This window comes from Parastagonospora nodorum (genome assembly GCF_000146915.1).
Source record: "Parastagonospora nodorum SN15 chromosome Unknown scaffold_13, whole genome shotgun sequence".
In the NCBI taxonomy this organism is placed as follows: Eukaryota; Fungi; Ascomycota; class Dothideomycetes; order Pleosporales; family Phaeosphaeriaceae; genus Parastagonospora; species Parastagonospora nodorum.
This window is the reverse complement of record NW_001884561.1, coordinates 781,875-807,981: the sequence shown is the minus strand read 5'-3', so window position 1 is coordinate 807,981 and position 26,107 is coordinate 781,875. Positions and strand designations below refer to the sequence as shown.

Here is a 26,107-nt window from a genome sequence, read left to right as displayed (position 1 = left end):
CGAGAGACTGTTCTTTGTGACCTTTTCACGTGTTTACGCTGTTAGCTATCAGTGTCTCATTCACGTCAGCTCGTAATCGTCACCCCTGATCAGTCTTGGAGAAAGTTTGGTGGTCGGGACAATTGGCAATTCCGCAGCATGTAGAAACTGTGTTTATGTGTGTGTTCAGGATTTAGTTTCAGTGTTTAAATGAAGAGCTACATCTCAAACAATCAGGTCCAGTGTCTTATCCACCGTGTCACTTCCCGCCACAGATTCGTTGGTCGTGTCCAGTCTCCCCTCCAACAACTCTTCGAACCTCACGGCCATCTTCCGTCCCCCCTCATGATTAGGCTCTACCCTTGCCTCGTAATCGTCCGCACACTTCCCGTCTAGCACCTCATGCAGCGCGCACGGCACAATCTCCGTACCCTCCACCCTGATCTCCTTCGTCGCAATCTCATACATCGCCCTAATCGCCGTCTGCAGCTGTCCGGGAAACCAATTATACCCTAACGCCTTAAGTTGCCACTCTGCCCAGCTCTTTTGGTTGAATTGCGCTTCCAGTGGGAAATAGATCATGCACACGATGACGGCGCGCGGCTTGGTTTTGGCAGTAACGCGAGTGACGTAGTCCTGAATCTTGGTACCGAAGAGGTTCTTGAAGTACTGTAGCGAACTTGCGGTATGGTTCTCGAGGGATTTGCGGGGTGTGAGCCAGGCGAGTTGGAGCATGTGGCGCATTGTGCAAGGCAGTGGTTTTAAAGCGATGTCGTTTGCGCCAATGCTCACGATCAGGACGTCCTCGGCACGGATGTTGTCGCGAATGAATTCATCGTGAGTTAACAACTTCTCATCGCGCTCGCGCAGCATTGACTCCTCTACTGCAGTGTTGATGCACGTTGCACGCTCGCCCAGCACATGGTTTAGCCAGAACGAGACATCCGGCTTTGGCAGCGGTTTCTCGAGCGTCTTCTCGTAGATTTTAGGGACATCGACGCCAATTTCTTCGACGGTCTTGTGCAGCCAGAACTTGTTGTCGAGTGAAGAGTCGCCAGCTAGGTAGACAATAGGCTTATCCGGTCGTTCCGCGAGTGTGATCTCTTTGAAGCGCTCAAGATCCTCTATGGGGTGGCCCTTGTACTCGAAGTAGAACTTGGAGGTATTGATTTTGCGCATCGGCTCTTTTTCTGAGGGGTATGCGGCCATTTTCTGGCTGATGCGGGATGTCGTGAGTATTGACGGCCGGTGATGGAGATGTGTCGTTGCAAGCGCAGTCGCGCGATCAAGTAATGTCACGCAACCTAGCTGTGTCCCTAGACAAGGTGTTGTGGCTAAGTGATATCAGCATTGAGCTAGGCAAATGCCGCGTTGTTTAATGTTGTCTATTAGGAGGACGCGTGGTCGCCGAAGGCAGCCACATCGTACGGTCGTACTCCGCGTATACGGGCCAATGAGAAGGCACGCTAATAAGATGATATCACGCATCACGAAGAACGAGCGATATTGAAAATTGGGAAAGTTGGAAGTGGAAATGAATTGGAACGATAATCGAAGTTTTCAATGAACAGCTCAATTAGTAGAACATTGAGCACTATAACTGCTGGGATGAAACATCAAGAAAGGAGGACAGGACAAGACAAGTTGCTAGCGCTCATCACTCTATAAAACACCCCGAACACCTTGAGCCCTCATCTCGATCCCAGCCCGATCCATGAAGCCTTTGATCTCCGCATGCCTCTTCTGCCAGGTTGCAACGAGCTGGTTCTGCATCTTGAGTTGCTGATCTTTGGCTTCCAGCTCGTCCTTCATGCTCCTATGGCCAGGCACAGTACAGATCGGACCCGTGACAGTGTTGACGCGAGCATCATTGGCCACCTTCTGCCAATGCTCGGCTGCTGCAGTTTGCTTCTTATGATCAATCTCGACAGTGCGCATGTCGCTCACAAAAGAGGCTACTAGCTCTGGAGGTCCTTGAATGTCAAGTGTCGTGTTTTGAGCCATGGCGGCGCGGGCACGCTTGATCAGGTTCCATTTCTTCGGCTGGGAAGAATCGATGTGGATGGTGATGCTTGACTGGTTGGCCTCCCGTTGTTTGCACCGCAGGAGCTCGGCCTCAAGCAAGGCGACCTTGTCTTCGGCATCCATCTGGCCTTGACGATAGACTTCAATCGATAGCTTGAGCGACGTGACCTCGGCTTCGCTGAGGCGAAGCTCGCGCGTAGAATCACCAAGCAGCTTTTGAGCAGTGAGTATTTGCTTTTCCATTGACTTGTTTGCGAGATGTAAATGGCGAAATCCCTTACTTTCGGCTTCAGCAGACCGTTGTCGTAGCTGAGCATGTACGACTTCCCGCTGTGTGATCTGCATCAGCTCGGGGCAGCCATACTCGTCGTGGAGACTCCTCAGATTGCTCAGCTCAGAATTTTCTTCCCGGAGGGTTTGAATCTGGGCGTAAGCAAGAGCAAGCTCGTTGGTGGCATGGTGACCGGGATCTGCAGACGATGCCTTCTTCAAGGCAGCATTCTCCTGTTGCAGTCGCAGAACCTGTTGTGTCAATTGAGCCATATCCATATGTCGTACAGGAATAGCACTATCAGGGCGCTTGGAAGACTGAGTTGACATGTCGGGTTATCGACGTGTAGTTGACTTAGCCAATTCCTGTGAATGACGTTTCAAGAGAACAAACGAAGCCTATGTATGATACCTCTTGAATGTAATGATAAAGAACTAATGAAGAAAAGCGTGAAGGGTAGAAGTAGGCGATTTTTTTGTAGAGGCTTCACCGTCCCACATCGTGTATTGTATATACTCCTAGTCGCGACACAGTGTTGGTGGAATAGGCCCTTCACCATGTTTGCAAACAAAAAACAACGTGGTGAAGCCTTACAAAGGATCGTGGCCTGTTATTGTGATGCTACCGGATACCGTCGATATCACGAGCGATAGTGGTTCTCTCAGCCTTGGACGTAGTGAGCGATTGCCAATGTCGGAGCTCGCCTGGAAGATCGCCATATTGCTGCTGCTGAGACCTTATCTCGCGCAAGAACCATGACCGCAAAGAAAACTGTTCCAGAGATACGATGATGGCATACGAAAAGATGACGATACTAAGGCATGTCGGTAGTGCCGTCCTTTCCGACATTCTTGGGAGCCGCGTAACAGGGACGAGAGGCGCAGCTAACGCCACATCATCTCGGGTCCTTTGAAAATTCTCCGCGGCCGCAACAATAGTCCAGTCGCAGCTCGTCGCGTCTCGAAAAGAAGCCAGAAAGCGCGTCGCAAACCTCGTAGAGTGAAGACAAAGCGACGCCCATGAAAGAGTTTCCAGGGCGGTTGTTGAGTAACGCATCGCATCACTCGCGAAGAATCAGGGCGTGCCAAGTCGCCTGACAGCCAATGGTAAGGTGTCACGAGCCACCGCCAACTTGCTTTCGGGCGGAGATCCTGGACGGGTGACGTAGCAGGCCTTCACAGCCCTGACGGCATCGCGCGCGCGTGTATAATAAAGGGCAGCTGAGCGTCGTGAGTCTGCTATCCACCTTCCTCTTCAATCTCGCAACGAGTTGGTAGCGAAAACAATACCTGCAGCCTTCCCGCGACCTGCATCTAGTCTTCAGCCACACCCGTGTCGCTTCATCAACAACATCGCGTCGAAAATATGGTCGCTCCAATCATCGTTCTCGGCCTTCGCGGCGTACAGGCTCTGTTCTCCATCATTGTGCTGGGTCTGACTGCATACCGTATGCCGCTCTTCCTGGAAGCTTCTTTGTACAGATGCTAACAATGTTTAGTCGTTGATGCATACAATGGCCCTGGCTATAACTGGTCGCCTCACAGCGTGAACTTCATGCTGTTCTGCTCCATCTGGACGCTCCTGGCAGTAGCATATCTCTTGCTCGCACCTACACGCTTCCCAAAAGCCGCGCACAAATTCGCTATTGGCGCCGTTGAGTTCATCACCATGATCTTCTGGTTCGCTGCCTTCGTTGCTGTGGCTGTGCGCTGGAACAACAGCTGGTGGGGCTATGTTGGAGACAACACATTCTACAGCTGCGGTGTAGCTGCTATTGTGTTCTCAGCCTTCCTTTGGTACGTCAATCGCCATGTATCGAAGTCGTCCCTGTGCTAACAATGATAGGCTAACCTTCGTCGCTACCACTATCCTCGCCGCCCTGCATATTCGCGGAAGCTCCCGTAACGACATTGCGCCTGCACCAGCGATGGCTGGTGTTTAGACTTTACGAGAAGCACCTACCGGAAATAATGAACACGGAACAAATACCCTATGATACCCTTCCCATACTATACGCAATACTTCAGAATGTCATGTACGAGCGCGGCGTCAATTATTCGTTGTTGTTTTATTTCGTGGGCCTAATGCGCATCAACCCTTTATCACGACCATATAGCGTGTATAAGAACAGTGAAATTCTACGAGAGATCACTTTGAGCGTCTGCGAAAGTTTTGTTGAAGAACAGCTGAAGTGAATATGAGCAATTAAACAAAATTGAGCGGCGAAACCATGTACCATGCATGTTCACGCCATATCCTCCGCTTCCCCACGCAGACCTGGATGCGCCCAATTGCTCGGCTTCGGGTCCGAGTTACTCCGAGTAGCGCCGAGCTCATGGCCGACACACGCGCTTCCAATTGTGTCCCAGTCAAACACCAAATTCTAGAATCCTCGTATTTCGGCAACTTGTCACCGACTATGATTTAGCTTTTCTGTGCGAGCCCTGGGCGACAGTCGACTACCTGTCGCCGACCCCTACTTTGACGCTCGACCGTGTTGTTGAGAGGGACACCTGCATGCTCGTATGCTGCACAGTCCTCCATCCATCAACACTTCGGCATCTATCTCCATCGGAGCCGGCACACAAGCTTCGGACCAATGATACGAAAGTGATGTTTCTCCTCCGATGTCTGAGCGTGCATCCTTTCATCTTGGCAACATACGGGCGGTCAGCTTCCCTGAGACCACGAGCACTCTCGCACCGTACCGCGTCAAGCAAAGAGCGCCCAATCAAATTGCCCTTGCTCTTGGGACCACTCGGTAGCTACCCTGATGCGGTCAGACGTTGAATGCATGCTTCGAGAAGGACTTGAGCAATCTGTACAGATCCTTGCCGACTAATATACCTGCAGCGGCGGCTATCTCATCCTGGGAATGATCTGACCTACCAATCAACTCTCCTTCGCTCGAGCAGCCACAATGAGAACGACGGCGTTGCCGAATATAAGCAGCTTGGTCGCATAGACAACCAAGCTCAAAATTCCTCTTCGCGGGGCGTGATCACATCACGAGATAATCCGCGCCGCTGACGGCCTGAGGAAGGTCTGTGCAAGGCAGAGGCGAAGTTTGTTTAGGCGACATTAAACCCCGCTCTCGTCTCGGCATCCAGCTAATGACTACCTGCCGCCTTGAACTATGCTGAATTTCCGAGAGCATGAATCAGATACATCGAGCTATTTAAGCCACCTCAAGCACAGTAGGAAGTCTGCAATCGCCATGGCAAAGCCTCAGACAAATGCCGAAGTCACTACGGTAGAATGCCTCTCAGCTGATGATGGCGCGCTGTTCTCAATGCCCATACGTCCGTTGACAAGTTCTTGTCAGACAGTATGTATCTAAGGCCAACAGGAATATAGTGCTGTTACCAGGCTTTCGGTACCGCCCCGCGTCAACCCCAGGGAGGTGGTCCATGGGGTGCGTTCAAGCCGAACCCTGTCGGATTGCCCTAAGTTAGAGCTCATGCGACAACATCGAATTCTTTGACATGGCTTAGACTCGCGACTGGTTAAAGAGAGGCGCAAAAGCTTACAAGCGCGGCGATTGAGGCGCCTTTTCGGACTTCTTGAACAATGGTTCTGCGATATTTTCCCGGTTATTGGCGGAATCACTCCTATTTAGCCGGTTCCAAGCAGCGCACGAGAGGCGCGCCGAGACGCTTGTCTACTGTAAGGTAGTGATTCGGTAAGACGGTCACACTCTCCGCCTTAGCCTATCCCGTCCTCGGGGTGTCTGGGGTAAACACCCGGGGTAGGGATGCGATGGGGGTCGTATAAGTATTGTCTCAACCCCCATGCCTTTGCGAACGTTACGGCAACCCTCTGGTCTACATTGACACCGCCATCATGGGTCTCCTCAAAGCACCAAACACCGGCCATGGCTCCGACCCCATCGTCACCCGCATGGTGGAGCAAGACAAGGTGCCGTGGTACAAGAAGCGTAACCTGAGGATCATGTACCTCTACCTCTTTGTCTGCTGTATGGGTGTCGAGATTACCTCCGGATTCGACTCGCAACTTATCAACACTCTCCAATTTTCACCGGCCTTCAATAAATATTTCGGCGACGGCTACAAGAACCCCAAGACAGGCAAGCCTGACATCAGACCATCAATCCTTGGTTTCATCTCATCTTGTTACCAACTCGGTTCGATTCTCGCCGTGCCCATCGCTCCATGGTACAACCAGAAATTTGGAAGAAGGTCATGCATCATGTGTGGCTCCGTGATCATGGTGATCGGCGCTATCTTGCAGGGTTTCTCTCAGCATCGTATGTTGGCTCCAGTCACTCGGACCGAATCTTTGAATTCTAACAGCTTTCAGTTGCTATGTACATCATTGCTCGTATGTTGCTGGGTGTCGGTATCGTTTTCTGTATCATCTCCGGCGCAGCGCTTATCGGTGAACTTGGTTACCCCAAGGAACGACCCTATCTGACTTCGCTGTTCAACGCCTCGTACTTCATCGGTTCCATCACTGCATCAGCTATCGCGATCCGCACCACAGACATTGTGGGCGACTGGAGTTGGCGCGTGCCTTCCCTGCTGCAAATGTGCCCGTCCATGCTGCAAATCGCCACTGTCTAGTAAGTACACCCCAATCTGTCGTTTTGACCGATTCTGATTGTCCTCAGCTGTCTGCCAGAGAGTCCTCGTTGGCTTGTGTCTAAGGATCGCGATGACGAAGCTTACGCTATCCTTACCAAATACCACGCCGAGGGAGACGACAATTCGCTACTCGTACAGGCCGAGATGGCGCAGATCCGATCCACCATCAAAATCGAAATGGAGCACTCTAAGCAATCATGGATGGACATGTTGCGCACGAAGGGAATGCGCCGTCGTGTCCTCATCACCGTCTTCCTTGGTCTTTTCACGCAAATGAGCGGCAACACCCTGCTCTCGTACTACCAGAATTTGTTGTTTACTCTGATGGGTTACACTTCCACCTACGCAAAGACCAGAATCAACATTGCCAACCAGTGCTGGAGTTTGATGAACGCCATTGTCATCGCCTTGGTCGTCACCAGGTTCCGCCGTCGCCGCATGTTCATGCTTTCCGCCGCCTCAATGACCATGGTCTTCATGGCCATGACCATCTGCTTCCAGCGTCTCCGTGTCGCACAACAAGACGGCGTAAAGAACCCCTCGGCTCAGATCGCCTCACTGTTCTTCTTCTTCGCCTACTCTCCCTGCTACAACATCGGAAACAACTCGCTCACCTACACTTACCTCGTCGAACTCTTCCCATACGCCCAGCGTACCATGGGTATCGGTATCCAGCAGATCTTCGGCAAGCTTGCCGGTTTCTTCAGCGTCAACGTCAACCCGCTTGCACTCACCGCTATCGACTGGAAGTACCTGGCCATCTACTGCGGCTGGATCACTTTTGAGTTCATGTTCATTTACTTCATGTACCCCGAGACGTACAACCGTACTCTTGAGGAGTTGGCTTTCTGTAAGTTGCACCATGTTGATGTTCGCAGAATGACGCTAACACCACAACAGTGTTCGAGGACAAGGAACTTGCTGAGAAGCAGGCTAGGGCTGTCGAGAAGACTGTCAACAACGGCGAGATCGAGGGTGTGTCTGACAAGGGCCAGACCACCACTATTGAGCGCGCTATCTAAGCGCACCAAAGGCGCCAGCGCTCGTTGCGTTGTGTACAGCGCGACAGACAACATGAAATTAGTTTATTCAATGAATCAAATGAATATATTTCAATCCACGAAGAACGACGGTTCTCACTTCCAACACATCTCACAGCGCCATTGACATTATCCCTTCGTACTACAATCTCCATATGACAGCCTGACGCTAGCATACATGATACTCTCGAACTAATGCACATCACACCCGCCAGACTAACCGCTATATCGTCGAGATCGTCATCAACCTAGCTTATTTTCTTGCCCAGGCTGACGGATCATTCCCGTATAATCCGCTCTGATACTGCCCGGTCCGTCCTTCCGCCCGCCAAGCCCACCCAATCCTCCCCTGCTTCCGCCGTGTCCGTCCGCCTTGAGAAATCCTACCTGAACCCACCCCCTGGCGCCCCCATACTTCTCCACCTCCAAACATCATGCGCCCCAACCTCGCTTGCTTGCTCCGGTACTTGGCTCTCCACGTGCTCCCAGTACGCATCTAGGTATTCGTGGAACGTATTGGACGAAGTCGCGTTGCGCAGGTCGTTGAGTACTTGGAAGACGTTTTGGCGGTAGTTGCGCTGTACGATGGCGGGCATGAGGGACATCGGGGTGGTGGAGTGGAGGATTGAGGGGAAGGTTGGGTGTAGGGATGGTGATTGTGCTGGTGATGATGGCTGTGCTGGTGGTGGTGTTGAACTTCCTGTAGGCGATGCTGGATTGGAATGTGCCTCTGCATTATTGTTCTCTGTGGCGAATGGGAATTGTCGTGAATCGAGTCCCATGGCTCGTGGGAACATCAGCATGATGTCGTTGAGGAGCGCTGGGGATCGGACAGTGAACTCTCGTCGCCCAACGTATGGTATCGATCGTGTAGTGTGTGGAGATCGCGGGTCGAGCGAGCGCGTACTGAATACTGGTATATGTGATGGTGAGGAAAGGCTCACCACACCACTCGAGCCTCGAGTGAGCACATCTGGGACAGGGTGCATTCTAGCGACGATTTCTCCATCGTCAATCTCTCGATTTTGCGACTCTACTGCAGAGTTCTGGCCACTCTGCCCTGGTATATGGCCTTGATTCAGCTTTCCACCTATCTCGAGGAACAGCTCCACCATCTCCTCGGTCTCATGCCACATCTCTTCTGGATCGACATCCTTCGGGCGCCTATACGCGAGATTGAGTGCCGCTCTCCATATCCGCATTATCTCGTTATAATTCCACTCCCGCTTCAAATCGCCATCCATATAGATGTCTCGATAGTCGTCGATCGAACAAAGAATCCTGGTCTGGAGCTTTCGCCAAGGCTCCTCGGTGCCGCGAATATCAAGCGGGCTGTATGAGACGCCATAGCGATTTGCAAGTTCAGGCAAGTCCAAGTCTTCGATGTCTGACCACTCGTCTTCGTCGTTTACTGGTGGACTCGACTCCTCGGATATAGCATAAGGATGACCTCCACCGCCACCAGGATCTCGGTGTATTGGTATAGGTTCGATAGGCGACGGTGCAAAGACGAAGAGGGCAAGCGGATCGGGAAGAAACGGACGTACTTCATCATTGATCTCCTTCCAGCGGATATCGACGAGCTCGTTGATTTCGTGAGGCTTGCCCATCCTTGCGTCGCATAGCCGTATGCCCATCAGGAGGGCCTCGCAAAAGCGATCATTCTTTGCTGTATCATGCTCTTCTGAACTCTCCATGGCTCTACTGCGTAAGTCGTAGGCGAATGCTACATAGTGCTCCCGTAGTAAGGTGTGAGTTAACACGATGGTTGGAGAGTTGATGTCGAACTCCCAGAGTGGACTCGTCATTATGATAGTCTATATCGTTGAACGTTTTCCGACTCGGTGTAAGGATGTAAAAGTGGGATTGATATGGAAAGATGAGTTGTGTTGGTGATTATGAATATTGTAACTCGCGAGTAGGTCCATCGGTCTAGAAGTAGACTGGAGAATGCCTAGGCAACAGAAAGGGAGGTGTTGTTCGTGTGAAAGGCGCATCATGTAATCCTGCTTTGTAGTGTCACCAACCTCGACTTAGCTGGATTTGGCATTGACTTGACTAAAAACACTTGACGTTGTGAAGACATAGGAGGGCAGTTCAGGTGGAGGATTGATTGGTTATCTCCCTAGGGCGAAATGTCCTGCTTGCCAGAGAAGGTGTGCTGGATATCTAGGAAATAATACGATATTAAACATGAAGCAAGCTAATTGTAACTTACACGCAAGCTCCAAGTCTACTGACACAGGCATTTTTTTAAGGCGTCACTTACCCATCAGCAACGGGATCAAATTGCGGTGTACAAATAGATCAGCTCCTGATACTACGCTGTTCTGATACCTTCGGGTTCAAGAAGAGGCAGACGAGACTACACTGGAACACTTGCGAGCCGACAATTGCGTTCTGTGGGCTGTTTTGAAAGAAGAAAACCCCGACAATTCAAAGAATGCCCTCAGAGTGATTAATTTGGGTTGTTCACAGTTATGTAGTACCACAAATACAATCGAAGTATCTTGATCGTAGATATGGTTGTGTAATTATGTAAGAGCCATTCTTGGCTCGACCCAGAAGAGTATGATCACTTGGACCACACACGCAGAATAAATGTCCCCGTTCGCGGTCCGCCGCTACCCCACTTTATGCGACTGTGGCTACAATAAATGCGAGGGCCACATGAGTTCTCGCCTACCATACTTCCTCACACGTCGGAGATGCTCCTCCTCCTGCTCCTTCACTGACTCCAAGTAATTTGGATCATCAGCACCTCCCGGAAGGCCAGGTAGATTCTTAACCGGTCGCCTTTTGGGGAGCTCAACGTCCTTGTGCGGCTTCTGATTCAAGTACTCGTCGAAGGTCTTGATACCAGTTGCCTTCCAGAGATGATAATCGCGGATGGTGATCTTTCGGTTGCTGGGCGCAGGCTTTTCCAGGATGTTGGAGACAGGGGCGTCTGCGTCGAGCATAGCTTCGTCGTCGTCATAGTCGTTCAAATGATCATAACTGTTATCAGCCTGTTTAGATACGTTGTCAGTAATTGCCAGGTCTCGGTAGAGTTTGGAAACTTGGCCTACACTGACAGTTGTGTCTGGTCGCTTCTTGGACACACTACCATGCTTCTTCTTTTGCTCCACCTTGTATTGGCGATACAGTTCTAGCTCGGAGAAGCCTGGAGTTGGATCGTTGCCCGTGTAGAAGTTGACCATGATTGTTGTATGGATGAGTTAGGGTTTTCGTGTCTGCGGAGTGTGTTCAGGTTGCGACGGAGCTGTCGATAGTAGGAAAAGATTTGTTTTAGGACCGAGTTTGGTATACCACACAGAAATGGACTAGCATTCACAGTCGGGGCGATGTGAGCTAACAATCTCCATGCGGCGAAAAATAGCGGCGAGTACTCAAAACTGCCTAGTGCCAAATTCCACGACATGGAGGCTAAGCATCCCGTCTTCTTCAGGATTGTGAAAACTGCACTGTGATACCACACCTGGGAACTCATGATTAATATACTTCCTCGGTAAGTTAGTAAGATGAACTTGTGGGGCACCGGGCCCCAAAGTCACGTGTGAGGGCATTATGATACCTAAAGACATCGTGCGCGCCCTGATGACACCTGCGCATACGTGCTAACCAGCTTCCAAAACCTTTATCGCCAGGACCTAGAGTCAGGTCATTGAGCAATCCCGACATTAGGCCTCGGGAAGGACAATCTGCATGGTGGACATAGTTGGACGGTAAACAATATATTGCTCGGTCACACACATGTATAGTAGCTACGCAAAAATCTGCAGAAGACGGCGCAGGGACCTTCACTCCATCACAAAATCAGATGTACCATTCTGCAAGGAGTTGAGAGCCCTTACGATCACTGTAAAGCCTCGTCCCCATCATCGTCCCAGCCTTTGACCTCGAGTGCATGTCGCGCCTCTGCCTCCCGCACTAACTTCTCTGTCAAGCCTGCTTTTGGCATGCTGCCAATTTGGTAGTAGCTCAACTTTATGGAATGCCCGCTCGCAAGGTCAAGTGGAAACTTCTTTGGTCGAGCCGGCACCTTCAATAAAGCATCGAGCTGCTTGGTTGTTAGTTCAGACTTAGCGGTGGTCTGGAATTTGTAATCGTTCGCGGCTGACGGCGTGAGATCGCCAATAGTATCATGATCTGAAATCAGACCGCCGAGTATGAGCTGTTCATTCGCTACTGATGACTGAGAGAGCATGAGTAGCGCGAGCGCGGCGTCATGTTGGCTTCGATGATCTTTAGTTTCCTCCACCACCGCATTCCCTAACTCATGCTCCGGGCTCGAGTCAGTGTAATTTTGATGGGTGGCAATGGACTCTGTAGAATTCTTCGAGGCCGCTTTGGATGGCTTTCCCAAACCTCTCTTCCGAGGTAGTTTAGGTGACACCTTTGGAGTTGGCTTGGAGGCCCTAGCGCGAGCAGCAACGGCCGTCTTCTTCGCCTTGCAACGTGACTTGGTATTGGTCTTGCCTTCAAGTGGGTCACTAGAAGATTCTTCAATGTACGCATATGGTGCAACCTTCCGGGCACGACCTGACCGTCGAGGTGCAGGAGCGTCTTCGGCAGCGGGGTACTGGGACTCGGACATGTCTATGACTATAGCAGGCTGTACGCTTGGGGTTACAGAGCCCATATCGGGTGTACTGGTTGATAGACTGGAGTGAGATTCCAAGTCTTGAAAGTACACCACCAGACGCTGGATGAGGGGTGTCTCCTGACTGGCAGCGGTATCTGGCGAGAACATAATGTCCGATTACAATACCTGAATAGTTCTGGTAGAGTTCAGAGCGATCTATGTGCTATGATTGATCAGCCTGGTTGCAATCAATGCTGTTGACCTGTATTCTACGCAAATTTGAGTCTCTAAGTCTGTGAAATGCTTTTGTTCCTCAAAATGGAAGCTTATGTACCTCTACTTATGATCATGGGGCTGCTTCACTACTGCTATACAGTGCTTATTTCATAACGTGGTTTTTGTATTTCACAAAGCTCCAAGAGCGCGACGTTGTGGTTACACGATGCGACGAGCACGCAAGCCACTGACTGTTAGTGACAGGGTCTCAGTTAGACGACTGCAGTGACTAGATTATTCTAAAAATAATTTCCGCTCATATGGTATGGCTTGTGCTTGTAGGATGGTAAGGTTTCCCTGCTAGGCGATCTCAATAGCGTAAGTGATCTGGTCACATGAATTTGCTTAACAAAGTACACCGAGACACATCAAGGCACTAAGGACTTTCCTGGTTTATGATATCTTCGTCTCCTTACTTTTAAGCTTCCTGGCTAACCTTCGCGGATTTAACCTACCCGGTGCGGCAAATTTGATGCTCCTCCCAGCATGAGATCCGACCTCTTAACAAAGGATCTGCCAAAATTCTCCAGCTCTGTTTTCATGGATGCTGAGTAATACCAATCATACACTCGACTATCGGTCTGGCGAAGATGCATACAGGCATTCCAAAAGTTATATAGAGATGCCTTTGAAATCAATATTGTAAATTACGAGTCTTCAAATATTTTCTAGGACCAGTCATCTTCATCAACCGATTCCATGGTCCTATCAACATCGTCACCTGGTTCCTTGGTCCAGTCTTCATCCTCCGAGTCCATGATAACATGACCAGAGCGGCCACGACGACGACTGCTGCTAGAAGCGGAAGTAGCTTCTCTTCTCTTGCCCTTCATTTGAGTCGCCGCCTCCCCTCTCCTCCCCTTGACTTGAGCCGTCATATTGCTCTTCCTATTTCCTTCAGCGTTTTCTTCGCGAGAATCCAAACCGTTTTCGTCCCACATCTCTTCGTCGTTGTAAACCACTTCAAGCATTTTGCCATCTTTCATACTCTGATTTCCCTCGTGATCTACTAGGCTGTCTCCTCTCCGTGTTTCTTTCTTCACTGCTCCCGCAGGGTACTGCTCAGGCCAACCGTCCTTTCGCCAAGCATTCAGCCTCCATTGCGCAAGAGCACCGAAGCCATCCATCCCAGTGTCCAGTCTCGGATTGGCGTACTGTGGCTCAAGCGGCTTGAGAAGCTGACCAGCTAGGGTGAAGACCGTGTCATCTGGATCGGCGGAAATGATGCCGAGAATAACGCGAGTTTTGCGTGCACACTCGGCGGCTATCTGTGTGTGCTTGTCTGGAAGCTTGGATAGTATAGACAGGGCTTCATTGTAGATGCCCAGCACAAGTTGTCGGTCGATCCCTGCACAATTTTCATCGCCGCCAAGGGGGACACCTTGTGAGAAGCGGCGTTGAGTTTCGCGCAGTCTCATGGCGGTTTCCTCAGCCGGCACAATGTCGTGTTTATGAACAAAAGGAGTCTGCGTCGTGGTGCTGTCCGCAAGAAACTTGCTGAAACGAGGTGTGTAATCCATGATCGTGTTTATGGGCTTTTTGACAGGTGTGTTGAGTTGTGGCATCGAAGAATCAGATCCAAGGGTACTCGGAGGCGAAATACCAATGCTCCTGGTATCTTCTATTGATTTGCGCAAAGGTACCAGATGATCCTTAAGCGGAGGCGTTGGTAGTAGAGAGCGGTACATCGTGAGTCGGCTTATGTACAACGAAACCAAGTTTGGCGATTTGTGTATTCAGCTTGTCGGCAAGCGGAATTTGGTATCATGGGTGTGGTCCAGCAGCTAATAGGTAGTGGAGGATGATAGCTAGGTAGGAGCGCGCAATCGAGCAGGTCACGTTTCACTTGTGGTGGCGAGTCCATGTGCAGTCATACCTTGGCATTTTGAATGATAGGTGAAGATGAGTTCGTACCTCAACAACTGAAAGCTAAGTCGGACGACGCCAATGGCTGGCCAATGAAAGGCTCCGAAACCTCCAGACAGTGGTGTACGCTTTGATGCATCAGTCATCTATTGGAGGACTGCTACTTTCCGACCGGCAGTTCCATCACTCCAACATCTTAATCCCATTCAAAGAGTGATCTCTCTCCTCGCGTCCTCCGCATGAATTTCCTGATCTTTTATCAGCCGTTATATTAATCAACCTACCAATGCCGCTACTCACGAGCGCTTATTGGTCTTCTGCAGCCTCGCATTCACTTTAGTTTGTGCGTTTGCACGTCGCACGTTTGTAAGTCCCAAGATCATGACCAGCTTGTCCGGCCTCTGCTCAGTCGGCTTGATCTCAGTGTCCCTCTTCCCGCCCGGAACTTGTTCCTCCCGCTTCCTCTTGATCGACCTAAACTGGTAGCTCCTGTGGTAGTATGCAGCTACGCCCCGTCTTGCTGTGCTCTTGATGCTGTTTTCTCTCTCTTCTACCCACTCGATACAAGGAAACTTAGGACCATGGCGCACATTTGGAATGATCGGAGTAGGCTTCGGAGCACTCGGAACTGGCGGATGCGATGCTGGTAAGCTGTACAACTGTCTTGGCGGTTGTGGTAGCCGTCTGTGAGCGGCCAATCCTATAGCTGGCTCACGAGGCCGGCGTTGGCGATGATCCAGCCTTGTCGCAGAAAAGCCCTCAAGTGGCTCGTTGGCAAAGCGTTGATGTGATTTTGGCCGCTGGGGCAGAGTTGACGTGGCGCCAACCGGTGCGAGAGAGAAGACAGACACATTCGATATGCGGGAGGCCAGTTGGCGAACTCTTCCTGGAACTTTATCGCCTTTCTCGACGTCCAAGTCTTTGATCTATAGCCTGTGAGTAGGGCCCTAAAGCCTCGGCAGATGCAACTGACCTTCTTCGGTGACATTGTGTAGAGAATTCGGAATAGTTGGAGAAGTTACGCATCTGCTGGCGACATGGATGTGCGCAAGACGAAGCTCAGCTGTCCCAATTCGGTCTAGTATCGCGGATGCATTCACTGCTTGGGCAATGGACAGAACAAACACGGAAACATTAAGCCATCACATCAGCTTGTCGACGGAAATTTCCAGAGCTCTCAAAGTGCATCTATGATCACATCAAGCGGCCATTGTTCATATTCGATGATCGTTTTCTCGTCGCAAGCACGCTTCTTGTCCTTGTGCGGAAGGACCGGTTTCTCGTTGTTAACGTAAGCGCAAGACGAGTCCCAAACCCAAATCCAACAGCCGTCATCCCCTTCCTTCTTCCCCGCAGCTAGTAGTCGCGCTGCCAGACAAGGAAGAAACACGTCGCTAGCGGCACGCTCCTCCTCATCTTCCCCAGGCGACTCACACCGTGTCGAGACACACCCGAGCAAGTCACCAATTATATACAGCAGTAGGGTGTCTCTTGAGGTCCGAAGGTGCTTTAGCCTAAGCTGATCCCTTTGCCCGCTTGTTGGAACATTCCGATTTTGGATTGTCCTCCTCATCTCTATTGCCGTCAATGCCGTGATGCAAAGGAGACTTGTCAATATTTCGGTGGCAATTTCCCCGGATCAGCGAAGCAGGAAAGTCTTCGGAAAGTCCGTTACCGATGTTATCGCCCGGAAGCTCAAGAAGGTGGTCGTAGACTTCCTCGGGGAGCTCATATGGGCGATCTGTAAAGTCCCTAGATTCGACAACGTTCTCAGCATCATGTCCTGGAAGGTCCAAAAGATGGTCGTATACCTCCTCGAGGAGCTCATACGGCTGATCAGTGACGTCCTTGTATGCACCAGCGTCCTCAGCGTCATGTCCATTCGCGGAGTCAACATCATCATGTGCCTGGTCTTCACCCGCAGGTTCGACATGTTCTTCAGACTCGACACGTTCCTCGACGTTAATGTACTCCCCAGAATCGATCTCATGCCTGATGTCGTCGGGGTCCGCGTACAGTTCCCAATGGCGCGTGCGCACATTTAGCCGTTGCTGCCACGCCTCACGCGAGCGCAAGCCGAGCTCTTGCCAATCCGGAAACTTGAAGAAAAGGCCGTCATTGTTGTCGTTTGTGTTTTGACGTGACATTGCTGGCACGGAGTAATAAGAGACGAAGAGGGCGAGTGGGGGCTGTTGGAACGATTGTTGGACGGAAGCTGGACTCGGACAGTGTGTGAGTGCTGCTTGCTGCTTGCTATGGCGCAATGTAAGTGTCGACCGGAGCAATCCGTCTATAGGTTCTCTAGATCAAGCCTGAGAGAGTCGTCCTTGGTGTAATTGTTTTCTGGGCTAAGGGTTCGGAGAGTTGAGGTCGAGCAGTCGAGGTGATCAAGGTCAGAGTTGGTAGAGGTAACGAACAAGAAGAAGCAGTGGCAAGGAAAGGTATAAAGGGCTAAAGGCGAGTGCCATACTGTAAAATAGTGATTGTTTTTCATAGCCTTACTCGACGTTGTCAGGGTCTATACAAAAGTCTTTCACAATGTGTGAACGCGCAAGGCGTGGCGGACCTCCGCTAGTAGAAAGTGAAATGATAACCCATGCTCTCCGTATTCACAGGAGAGGTGGTCTATATGCTCGCAAAGAGCAAGCTGCTCGATACAGGCATGCTTAATCTGACGCATCGGACTTGTGAGCAAGGAATCCAATTCAAGCGCGGCGAACAAACTTCGCGCCCATGTTCGGCCCATTGTACAGCTAGCACTGTAGCGTTCGAGGCGGAAAATGCGCTTTTCAGGCCCTGCAATGTCTTCTTCCAGGGCCGGATGCTGGGCCGTCAACGGATCCGCCCAGCGTCTATCCAACCGGCGCATTGTCTCGGCCAATGTCGTCGCAGAACGCTCAACACGAGGAGAATGTATGGGGAACCTGGAAGCCTGGGTGGAGACCGATATTGAAATACAAGAGGCAGATCCGCAGTCGGGAGTTATGTCGAAGAAAGTCCAACTTTGCAAAATTAGTGCGCCGGATTCTTGCACCTCTGGTGTCTCGCCCAATCGGCGAAAACCCCCTTCCTCCACCCACTCCTCCACATCACTGTATCCCTGCCCTTCCCATCATCGATTTCAATCTCCTGGGGTGGTGCAAACCTGCCAAATCTCATGCTGCTGCTCAAGTGGCACTTTGTCTCTCCATTCTCATTCCAGTTCTTCATCTTTATGGACGAATAACTCCACTGCATGCAGTATTCGCTCTTGTCGCAGCTGGCCTCGCAGGCTTCGGGATTCGCTTCGCCGTTGGGTGCGTGGCCGTCATTGGGGTCGTCGGACTCGAAGAGTATGTTCCAGCGCGCGTTGCTGGAGTCGGAGGATAGATTGTCCCAGTCCGAGCGGTTGGCGCGCATGTCTTCGGGAGCCATGAAACGTTCCCACAAGTCTGCGTATAATAGTGGTTTATCAATATGATGATCCGTTCTGTTCTTGCGCATGAGGAAGAGATCGGAATTGAGGTCGTGCGGAACGCGATGCATCATGAGGACGCGCTCGCACCATAGCGCGGGCGAGAATGGGACGGTGCTTGGATCAAAGCCGGAGATGCCGGGCCAGGCGGCTGTTAGGCTGAGGTTGAGCTCGGCCTTCAATACGGCGGTGATGAGATCGAAGGCCGATGGGTACGTGATGATGTGTGACTGCCAGCTCTTGACGACGTGGCCTCGCTCCTTGAAGAGCTCTTTCATGGCGCCCAAGGAGAGGATGAACGAGTTGCCTCCTGCTGCAAAACCGTCTGGTACACCTGATACCGGGGGATTGCCGAAGAACCATTTCGACTTGGGATTGTATTGGGCCAGCCAGTCGAGCGTGTTGACGCGCTCGACAAAGGTGTCGTCGTCGACGAATGCGTACCAGCTGCGGTCCGGCCTGTAGTCCCAGGCTCGCCCCATGGCCTGCAGGATCTTGTACTTGTTCAGTGCCAACTGCACTTCTGCCTCCTCTGCCGGATCGCGCTTCCTTGTATACTGCAACGGTATGCTCCTCCGCGCAAAGTCAATTTGCTGCCTGTATCTCTCCAGCTCTTTGTTTGCAACAAGGAAGTCTCTCGGGTATCCAAACAGTACATCGAAGATGGGCCATACGCCCACATTCATCTGCAAGTCGCCAAATATAAGGGTCGGGTCCCAGTCCTCCGGGAACATGTATCCCAACGACGGCGCAAGTTTGGTGTATACGTCGGTCGCGGTCGTCGAGATCGATACGACGAGGTGGTCGTGGCCCACGCGGTGCGGGCCCAGTGAACTCCCTTTCTGCGGTCGCAAGCTGGGTGGTAGTTCTTCATCGTCGTAGTATCGCGGCCATCCTTTGATCCACATGAAGCCGTAAACGACCAGGACTACAATGAGGAGGCGCCCCGGGCGCGATAATGCACGGGCAAGCATCTCTGCTACCGCATCTGTATACGGAAGGAAGAAATGTTTCGGTTAGTCCAGTACTGAATACACGTACTGTTCCTATTGTCGTCAAGAAGGTGCCATGGTGTATGTGGATGTTCACATGGGTAGCTCAGGAGATGGTCCGTTACGGATTCCGCCAAGCCTAGGTTCGCCTGTCCAGCCGGAAACATTCCTGCTGTGGGGGCTTGCGTAAGCTGCATGGCGCACGCGTCGAGACATGGTAGTGTTGCGACAACACTGCACAGCGCAATTTACCTGGAATGCTGCGAATTGATGATTTCGTCTCAAAGGAATTGCGACACCGGTTGTTAGCGCCTGCGACTGTAGTTGTTCTTGCTTGGCGCTGTGTGACCCCGAGTTTACGGCTAGAGAAGCCGATCCACGTCTCCCGTTCTGCGGTAGGTTCAAGCCTCAAAGTTGGCTAGAACTTTATCCGCTCGTTTCTCTTTACCGCAGTTAAGCGCGCAATGTGTTCTGTGGTTTTGTTGTGCGTTTTTGATACGCCTGCGATCTGCAATAATGTTGCGTGCTCGCCGGCTGGCGATGATACCCTGGTAAAGATCTGCGAGACACAACAGCTCCTTGGTAGCAAACTTTGTAGCTCGTTATTTGTTGTAGTCGCATATGAATCCCTCAATATCTAGGCAGGCAGAGACGTGAGCTATGCAGTGCCGTGCGAGGTTCCAGAAACGTATGAGCTATTCCCGGGACTCACTGACAGTCCCCTGGATCTCTGGCCAAAGCTCAGCTGCAAAATGTTCTTTGAGCACCAGAGGAGCGTCCTTGAACTCATTCCCCACTTCGTCTGTGGTTTCCAGAGATCGACCCTCAAGCTGCTTTTCTGCGACAATCTCCGCCTGTTCGCCAATGAAGATGAGAACATATTGCACAAACATATTCAGCACAATATTTGCCTGCGTAACGTCGATACTGTCAAAGTCGGCTAGATGGTCAGACGGAGACACGTTTACAACCGCTAAGACCTCATCGATTTCAGACCTGCAGATAAGATTATGCGCCTGTTGTAGACCGCTCGGGCTGAATAAGCAGGCGTTGCAATGCCAAAGGGCTATCGCACATGACTAGAGGCAATCGCCGCCGTGCTCATATGCTCCATGTTTGCGACAATTTCGGGTCCGGATGCTATGTCGTTGGTACCCATCATGGAATAGATTATCGCCCATGAGATCAAGGAGAGTGCTAGAGAGGACCGTGGAGATCGCATGAGCGTGATGAAAGACGATGGCGCTTACAGGAAGATTTGCAAAACACAGTACGGGTCCTCACATCTGTATTCATGATAGTTCCTAGTGAGTTTCTTGAGGCTCTGCATTTCCTTTCATCTTAATAGCTTGGACCTATGTTAGGGACATCTGCTGCTTCCTCTTTGGCATCTCGTCCCTACCATACGATTGTTGTTGCAGTTATACTGTGTTTAGTCAGATAACTCCGGGTGCTCTTGGAAGCTGTAATGCAGGATTAAATGTGTAAGCGGGGTAACTTTGAGATGCAGGAGACTCCTGCAGAATCGATAAATGCGGCACTAGCGCGCCGCGTGAGCACGTGTCTGCCGACCCGACGCGCCCGAACCACGTTCGAACAAGTAAACTTCGGGATTCTGCCTCGCGACCTCGACTTCACGCCAGAAACTTTGCGGCTTCACTCCCTGGGCCACCTACTGCGTCGCAGTCCTACTATCGCCTGAAATATACCTGCGAACTATTACTCGAAGTATCTTCGCAAGCAGTTCATCTTGTATGGGTCGTACCTTTACCCTGGTCCTGGTCGCGCTGCCCAGGTGTACGGGAGGCTGCACGTGAGCGAGCAGCCGACACAGATTCCAGATTCACATCCTACTGGCCTAGCATACGACCAGACGAAAACAGCTCGACTTCCTATCATCACCATTCTACAAAGACCATGTCAACCTCGTCGATGAACGAGATACTGAAGTTCATGCGCGAGGAGTACGATGCGCAAGAACTTTTGGACACGCTACCTGGACATGACCGTCTCAGGTGGATTCCTTGGTCGGTCAACACAACTGTCGATCTTCCAGAAGCACTCATTATTGGCACCGTTGAACGCAGGGATGTCCTTGCGTATGTCACGCAGAAGGGCGAGAAACCGCGCGAAGTGCGCTACTGCTCTATTCCAGCAGGCCGACCTAGCACCTCAGCATCCCTCCAGACGCTTACGCAGGATGAAGTGGTGACTATGAAACTCGATGCACCATTTAAGTACAACGCGGATTCGGCCAAAGGAATGAAGCGGAAGTTCAGCGTCATCATCAAGTGGTACTTCATGGCAAGAGGCCTTTTGGAGAACGCAGTCAGCGGCGATTTGGCGGACTGGTGTAAAATCTTCGCCAATGCGTTGCGGAATGTTGAGCCTGACCCAAGAGCCATAAAAGGGAAGAAGAATGCTGCGGGAAAGCCGGTTGCGCCACGAAGATCAGCAGCATTGGGGTCCGAGCCTTCAACACCAGCCATGAAACCTCACGAGTCAGGTCTCGCTAATCCACGAAGGCCAGCATCTGGAGTCGCCATAGTCGAGGAAAGTCCAGACGCCGAAGAGCCAAACAGTCCTTATGGTTTGCGCTCGGCTCGGCGCGGTGAGAAGGGCAATACCACGGAAGGCGCCGCAGATTCTCCACATGAACAAATACCACATACTCTCGGAGCCGAAAATCCCGCCTTTGAGACTGTGCGCCGTTGTTTAGAGGATCAGAACATCGACTACTTGCTCAGGAATCTGCCTGCAGTCTCTGAACATCAGTTCTTTGATGCTAGAGGTTCGGTGCCAAAGAAGCTATACATTGGCCGAACTGCGGATCGCAGAGACAACATATATGCTCACCTGCGCGTGGATAGCGGCCTTCACTTTGTTGAATTCTGGTCACGCGAGTCGAAGAGCCATAAAGATGTGAAACGGATGTGGCAAGAAATTGCAAAGCAATCTCTTATCCATCCATTCAATAAAACATATGAGAAGAACAGCAAGACCACAACCATAGACGCTAAAATACGGCTGGACACCATTATCAAGTGGTACTTCCTCGCAGAAGGTGCGGGCAAAGACTTTGTCCTAAAAGAAAGTCCCACTTTCGCTGTATACCTCAAACAGGCTCTCGCATACATTGCCCAGCGTATGGGTCCTGCTGCCGTGCCAGGACCTTCTGAGGATTCCCTCACATCTTCAAACCAAGCGACAAACAAATTCCCAAAGCAAACACCGCCCGCTCGCCCGCTAGATGAAAGCCAAATCCAGACTTCCCTCGCCTCAGCTGTGCCCTCCTCAGCAACCCAAGCCTCTCCTCGCGGGACTAAACGCACTTTTGAAGACGCCACCTTCGAAGCCCTCAGCGACCTCAGCAGTAAGGAGCGCAAGCTTACTACCGACATCAACATTGTGGACGAAGAGCTCGAGACGCACGAAATGAAGAAGAATAATTTCGCTGAGCAGCAGGAACGTGACAAGCAGCAATGGCTTGCTAAGTGGGAACTTGAGAAGCAGCGATGGCTTGCCGAGTGGGAGCTCAAAAGCCAGAATTGGGTGGACGAGTGGGAGATGGAGCATGATAGTATACTTGGAAGGAGGGAGACTATTGCCGAGGAGAGGCACGGAGTAAGGCATAAGTTCAGACGGTTGACCTTGGAAGTAGGCCAGGAAGAGTGAGTAGATGGGCTTCTAAAAAACAGGGGAGTTTGCATGAGGATCTTTCGGTTTTGTCTTGGCCCCCCTATTTATGTTATTTTCTGTTTTCAAGTTTGCAAATGCTGTAATATAAGATATCACCCGAGGGAGCATTTTAAGGAGTTAATTTTATTATGAAAAAGTTCCATGGTTAGAGCAAAAGTCCTTTTCCGCATGCAAGTTGATCTGAGAGTAGATCAACTCAGCAAGACAGCAACAACAGCACTATCCCTGGCTCAGACGATCAGTTTGCCTGTGAAGGCCCTCAATGACTACACGTACATCCCAGGTACATGCTAGGAATCCTGACATCAGAAACAACAAACAGCACAATTGTAAAAGAGAAAGTCGCAAACAAAGCACTTTCGATCCTCCCTCAAACCGTACGAGTTCAGTCTCATGCGCATCCGCATTTCCGCCCTCTCTCTTACGTTACTTTTCTCTTCTTCTCCGCCCTCCCCATGTTCCTGCCAGCATCAACCATGTCCATCATGATCGTCTCCATCAGGTCATCGTCGTCAGTCTCCGCCTTTCTCTTCTTCGCATTCGCCTGTTCAAGAGCAGCATGTTCGATTTGCGTCTGCGCCTGCGCCTTCTTTGCCTCTATAGCGGAGATATCACCCTCGAACGCTGTTATCTCGGCTTGTAGTCTTGCCGAGATGTCTTTGGACTTCAGTTTAGCAGCTTCCACAGCACGCGAGAGTACTTCAAGAGAAGTAGTCCAGTCTGGGCGTGGGCCATTCATAGCATCTCTCAGTGTGTCATTGCAGGCTTGGGAGGCATCATCTTCTTTTAGCTTCGCCACAGACTTGGCGTTGAGAATTTTGAGGTGGAGGTCTGAGATCTGCTGCTCGTAGGCTTGCACTTGTTGATGATAAACAGCTATGATAGTTTGGTGTGTTCTGATGGTGATGAAGTCTTTCAGCCAGTCAGATCGAGCGTCATTGCTTCCGTCCTTGGCTACGTCGGTCATGACATCAATGAGTCCTCCAGGCGTAAGCTTCTGGCTAGGTGTATCTTCGCTTGGGTCGTCTCCGATAACTGAGTCCTGGTCAAGGTCCTGGGTGCCTATTGGTATAGTGCTTATCTCTTTGAACATGGATGAGTTTGTGCTCGGAACGATCTGAGGGGTAGGTGACTTGGATGACCTCAACTCTGGTAGAATGTCGGGTTCGGGTATCATAAGATGGGACGAGCTCATCTCGAGTCGATCATCGCTCTCCGCAAGACAGTCTGGAGTCACAGACTCTGTGTCAGAGCTGCTTGGGCTTGTCAAATGGACTGCCCTAGAACCGGACTCCAGTGGAGTTTGAAGAATCTTTGGAGTGTTGGAGGCCCAGTTTGCTTTGGAGAAAATTCCATAGAGTCCCGTGCCTGACTTCTGAGCGGGCAGGTCTATTGCTGACCATCGCGAAGTGCTGCTCTCTCCGTTACCCATGTCGAACATGTTATCCTCGGACGCTTGGCTTGTGTCTTTCGTATGGCTTCGAGCTATGTTCGCCCTGGGAGTCGTCGTTGTGGAAGCCGACCTGGAGGAGCTGCGGACCTGCAAAAAGGCTCTAGTGGGCGTGTCGGTTGCAGTCGATGAGCCTTCATTTTTGTTTTTCGCCAGAGAGCCCTGCCCATTTTTAGTACGATCATGATCATCAGGTCTGATACACTTACCTCGATGGTATCCAAAATGCCATCCAACATAGGCTCGGTTGTGTCTGCCGCGTCTTTACCGGAACCTGTCCCGATACCATATCCCGCCATTCTAATCGTCGAAATTGTCCTGGTGAGTGACTGCAAATCAATGCAAATCCGTCGGCCCTCCGAGTGGCCGCGAAGAGCAAATAGACCCTTCAGATATGTTCTTAGAGTCTGCGCTAATGCCTTGATTTGCGTAACGGGCATATCCTTGCCTGTAGGCCCAAGATGAGAGTATGGTTCGTCATATTTGACTGACGCCATACCAGCCCTCTGGATCTCGATCCTGAGTCGACCTTTGCCAGCTTGAATTATGTTAAGCTGCTGTGCGGGATGAGCCCGCGGGTTGAAGATTGCGAAAACGGCTGCATGGCACCGCGTGCCAATTCGCAACTTTTCCGGGGCGCCAGCGAGACTACTGGGCTCCCATCCCAAGTCGCTGATGTAGGGCAATGTCCCACTTCCTAGCTTCTTTTGTAAATGACTTCGGACGTCTTCAACATGATGCCCTTTGTCGGATTCTACTGCAGGCGTAACGCTTTTGCCGTTGAACGCTGAAGCTGTACTTGAAGCTGATGTGGCTCCAGCGAGATCTTTCCTTTTGCCCTTTAGCAGGATCGTTTGCTCGTACTGCTTTAAAGCAGTGATCAGTTCCACACGAAACAATGCTCGGGGCTTGAGTGGGTTGTCGTGAGTATGGCCTCGGAGGACGAAACATGCCACCATGAACGCCTTGATGGGGCAATCGGGCTGCGATGCCGTGCCAGTATCGCATCGGATATGCTTGAAAATAGGCGCGTAGACAATCTGACCCAGCATTGAAGGCTCGACCTGGGACGTGGTGACTCCGTCGCCGGTGATTAGCTTGATCAGGTTTGCCCTGAGCGAGTACTTATCGTCGACGGGCGGCATTCGCAGGCAAGCAAACACATCCTGGCCATTTAACTTACCAACTGCAAGCTTCTCGTCGCCTAAGATTCCGGAGTTGCGGGACATATAATGCCATTGTAAGAGTCCAAAGCCCGGCAGTTCCTCAATGCCAGTCTCGCCCTTCACGATGTCGATGATGGTGCGCACGTCTTGTGCATTGTCATAGCGCTTATCTTGGGGGCTAGGGGCCATGATCGGGCTGGCGATTTGACAATTATGATAGAGACTGAGGTAATGCGCGAGTGTGTGTGTTAGGGAAGAACCTTGACTGCTAGTCAATTATATACAGCACGCGAATTTGCTAGGCTTGAAACGCAATGCACTACAGTAGCAAACGCCTCGTATGTCTCATACATTGCAGCGATATGGATGTTTGTGATAGGTCTTATGTGCTCAAAGAGCGGTAGATCGAGACCAATGGCAATCCCGTCTCGATCCTGGCCGTCGACGATGTTTGTTTGCACCAACCCGGGATAAGGTGCTGTAGAAACCCATCATATCAAATCAGCAATTGACGATAGGCGGTCAGACAAAGGCTACCAATGACCAACATCATTCGCCATGTAACACAAACACTCCCGCGGTACAATCAGCAAATAATCCCGTAAGCGTTTGTTCAGAGCCCAAATGTGGAATCAGCATCACTCCATTATGCTGCAACCATTCATACAAACCCCAACCATCTCTGCACATGAGAACCGAC

General features: G+C 51.1%; 15 protein-coding genes across 15 annotated transcripts; 4 read left to right on the top strand and 11 right to left on the bottom strand.

Moving 5' to 3' along the window:
• Window positions 1–147: 147 nt before the first annotated feature.
• On the bottom strand, window positions 148–1,188 carry SNOG_08862 (hypothetical protein; the record flags this gene model as incomplete). The annotated part of the gene is made up of 1 exon (XM_001799114.1): window positions 148–1,188. The coding sequence occupies one exon, from the start codon at window positions 1,186–1,188 to the stop codon at window positions 205–207; it is 984 nt and encodes a 327-aa protein (XP_001799166.1). The 3' UTR covers window positions 148–204.
• Window positions 1,189–1,641: 453 nt separating this feature from the next.
• Window positions 1,642–2,547, bottom strand: SNOG_08861 (hypothetical protein; the record flags this gene model as incomplete). The annotated part of the gene is made up of 1 exon (XM_001799113.1): window positions 1,642–2,547. The coding sequence occupies one exon, from the start codon at window positions 2,545–2,547 to the stop codon at window positions 1,642–1,644; it is 906 nt and encodes a 301-aa protein (XP_001799165.1).
• Window positions 2,548–3,536: 989 nt separating this feature from the next.
• SNOG_08860 (hypothetical protein) lies at window positions 3,537–4,440 on the top strand. Its single transcript, XM_001799112.1, has 3 exons — window positions 3,537–3,722; window positions 3,774–4,071; window positions 4,121–4,440. Exons 1-3 carry the CDS (start codon window positions 3,641–3,643, stop codon window positions 4,215–4,217), a joined length of 477 nt encoding a protein of 158 aa, XP_001799164.1. The 5' UTR covers window positions 3,537–3,640; the 3' UTR covers window positions 4,218–4,440.
• Window positions 4,441–5,492: 1,052 nt separating this feature from the next.
• SNOG_08859 (hypothetical protein) lies at window positions 5,493–5,725 on the top strand (the record flags this gene model as incomplete). The annotated part of the gene is made up of 2 exons (XM_001799111.1): window positions 5,493–5,603; window positions 5,645–5,725. 2 exons carry the CDS (start codon window positions 5,493–5,495, stop codon window positions 5,723–5,725), a joined length of 192 nt encoding a protein of 63 aa, XP_001799163.1.
• Window positions 5,726–6,118: 393 nt separating this feature from the next.
• SNOG_08858 (hypothetical protein) lies at window positions 6,119–8,006 on the top strand (the record flags this gene model as incomplete). Its single annotated transcript, XM_001799110.1, has 4 exons — window positions 6,119–6,505; window positions 6,589–6,857; window positions 6,906–7,727; window positions 7,778–8,006. 4 exons carry the CDS (start codon window positions 6,119–6,121, stop codon window positions 7,899–7,901), a joined length of 1,602 nt encoding a protein of 533 aa, XP_001799162.1. The 3' UTR covers window positions 7,902–8,006.
• Window positions 8,007–8,302: 296 nt separating this feature from the next.
• Window positions 8,303–9,529, bottom strand: SNOG_08857 (hypothetical protein; the record flags this gene model as incomplete). The annotated part of the gene is made up of 2 exons (XM_001799109.1): window positions 8,303–8,497; window positions 8,864–9,529. 2 exons carry the CDS (start codon window positions 9,527–9,529, stop codon window positions 8,303–8,305), a joined length of 861 nt encoding a protein of 286 aa, XP_001799161.1.
• A 1,024-nt stretch (window positions 9,530–10,553) lies between these two features.
• Window positions 10,554–11,119, bottom strand: SNOG_08856 (hypothetical protein; the record flags this gene model as incomplete). Its single annotated transcript, XM_001799108.1, has 2 exons — window positions 10,554–10,561; window positions 10,606–11,119. 2 exons carry the CDS (start codon window positions 11,117–11,119, stop codon window positions 10,554–10,556), a joined length of 522 nt encoding a protein of 173 aa, XP_001799160.1.
• Window positions 11,120–11,775: 656 nt separating this feature from the next.
• SNOG_08855 (hypothetical protein) lies at window positions 11,776–12,516 on the bottom strand (the record flags this gene model as incomplete). The annotated part of the gene is made up of 1 exon (XM_001799107.1): window positions 11,776–12,516. The coding sequence occupies one exon, from the start codon at window positions 12,514–12,516 to the stop codon at window positions 11,776–11,778; it is 741 nt and encodes a 246-aa protein (XP_001799159.1).
• Window positions 12,517–13,448: 932 nt separating this feature from the next.
• SNOG_08854 (hypothetical protein) lies at window positions 13,449–14,664 on the bottom strand (the record flags this gene model as incomplete). Its single annotated transcript, XM_001799106.1, has 2 exons — window positions 13,449–14,391; window positions 14,657–14,664. The coding sequence occupies 2 exons, from the start codon at window positions 14,662–14,664 to the stop codon at window positions 13,449–13,451; spliced, it is 951 nt and encodes a 316-aa protein (XP_001799158.1).
• Window positions 14,665–14,942: 278 nt separating this feature from the next.
• SNOG_08853 (hypothetical protein) lies at window positions 14,943–15,634 on the bottom strand (the record flags this gene model as incomplete). Its single annotated transcript, XM_001799105.1, has 2 exons — window positions 14,943–15,572; window positions 15,620–15,634. 2 exons carry the CDS (start codon window positions 15,632–15,634, stop codon window positions 14,943–14,945), a joined length of 645 nt encoding a protein of 214 aa, XP_001799157.1.
• A 526-nt stretch (window positions 15,635–16,160) lies between these two features.
• SNOG_08852 (hypothetical protein) lies at window positions 16,161–16,793 on the bottom strand (the record flags this gene model as incomplete). Its single annotated transcript, XM_001799104.1, has 1 exon — window positions 16,161–16,793. The coding sequence occupies one exon, from the start codon at window positions 16,791–16,793 to the stop codon at window positions 16,161–16,163; it is 633 nt and encodes a 210-aa protein (XP_001799156.1).
• An 865-nt stretch (window positions 16,794–17,658) lies between these two features.
• Window positions 17,659–19,145, bottom strand: SNOG_08851 (hypothetical protein; the record flags this gene model as incomplete). The annotated part of the gene is made up of 1 exon (XM_001799103.1): window positions 17,659–19,145. Exon 1 carries the CDS (start codon window positions 19,072–19,074, stop codon window positions 17,659–17,661), a length of 1,416 nt encoding a protein of 471 aa, XP_001799155.1. The 5' UTR covers window positions 19,075–19,145.
• A 348-nt stretch (window positions 19,146–19,493) lies between these two features.
• Window positions 19,494–19,985, bottom strand: SNOG_08850 (hypothetical protein; the record flags this gene model as incomplete). The annotated part of the gene is made up of 2 exons (XM_001799102.1): window positions 19,494–19,690; window positions 19,805–19,985. 2 exons carry the CDS (start codon window positions 19,983–19,985, stop codon window positions 19,494–19,496), a joined length of 378 nt encoding a protein of 125 aa, XP_001799154.1.
• A 1,024-nt stretch (window positions 19,986–21,009) lies between these two features.
• SNOG_08849 (hypothetical protein) lies at window positions 21,010–22,767 on the top strand (the record flags this gene model as incomplete). The annotated part of the gene is made up of 1 exon (XM_001799101.1): window positions 21,010–22,767. The coding sequence occupies one exon, from the start codon at window positions 21,010–21,012 to the stop codon at window positions 22,765–22,767; it is 1,758 nt and encodes a 585-aa protein (XP_001799153.1).
• Window positions 22,768–23,212: 445 nt separating this feature from the next.
• On the bottom strand, window positions 23,213–25,596 carry SNOG_08848 (hypothetical protein; the record flags this gene model as incomplete). The annotated part of the gene is made up of 2 exons (XM_001799100.1): window positions 23,213–24,331; window positions 24,451–25,596. 2 exons carry the CDS (start codon window positions 25,594–25,596, stop codon window positions 23,213–23,215), a joined length of 2,265 nt encoding a protein of 754 aa, XP_001799152.1.
• Between the last annotated feature and the right edge of the window lie 511 nt (window positions 25,597–26,107).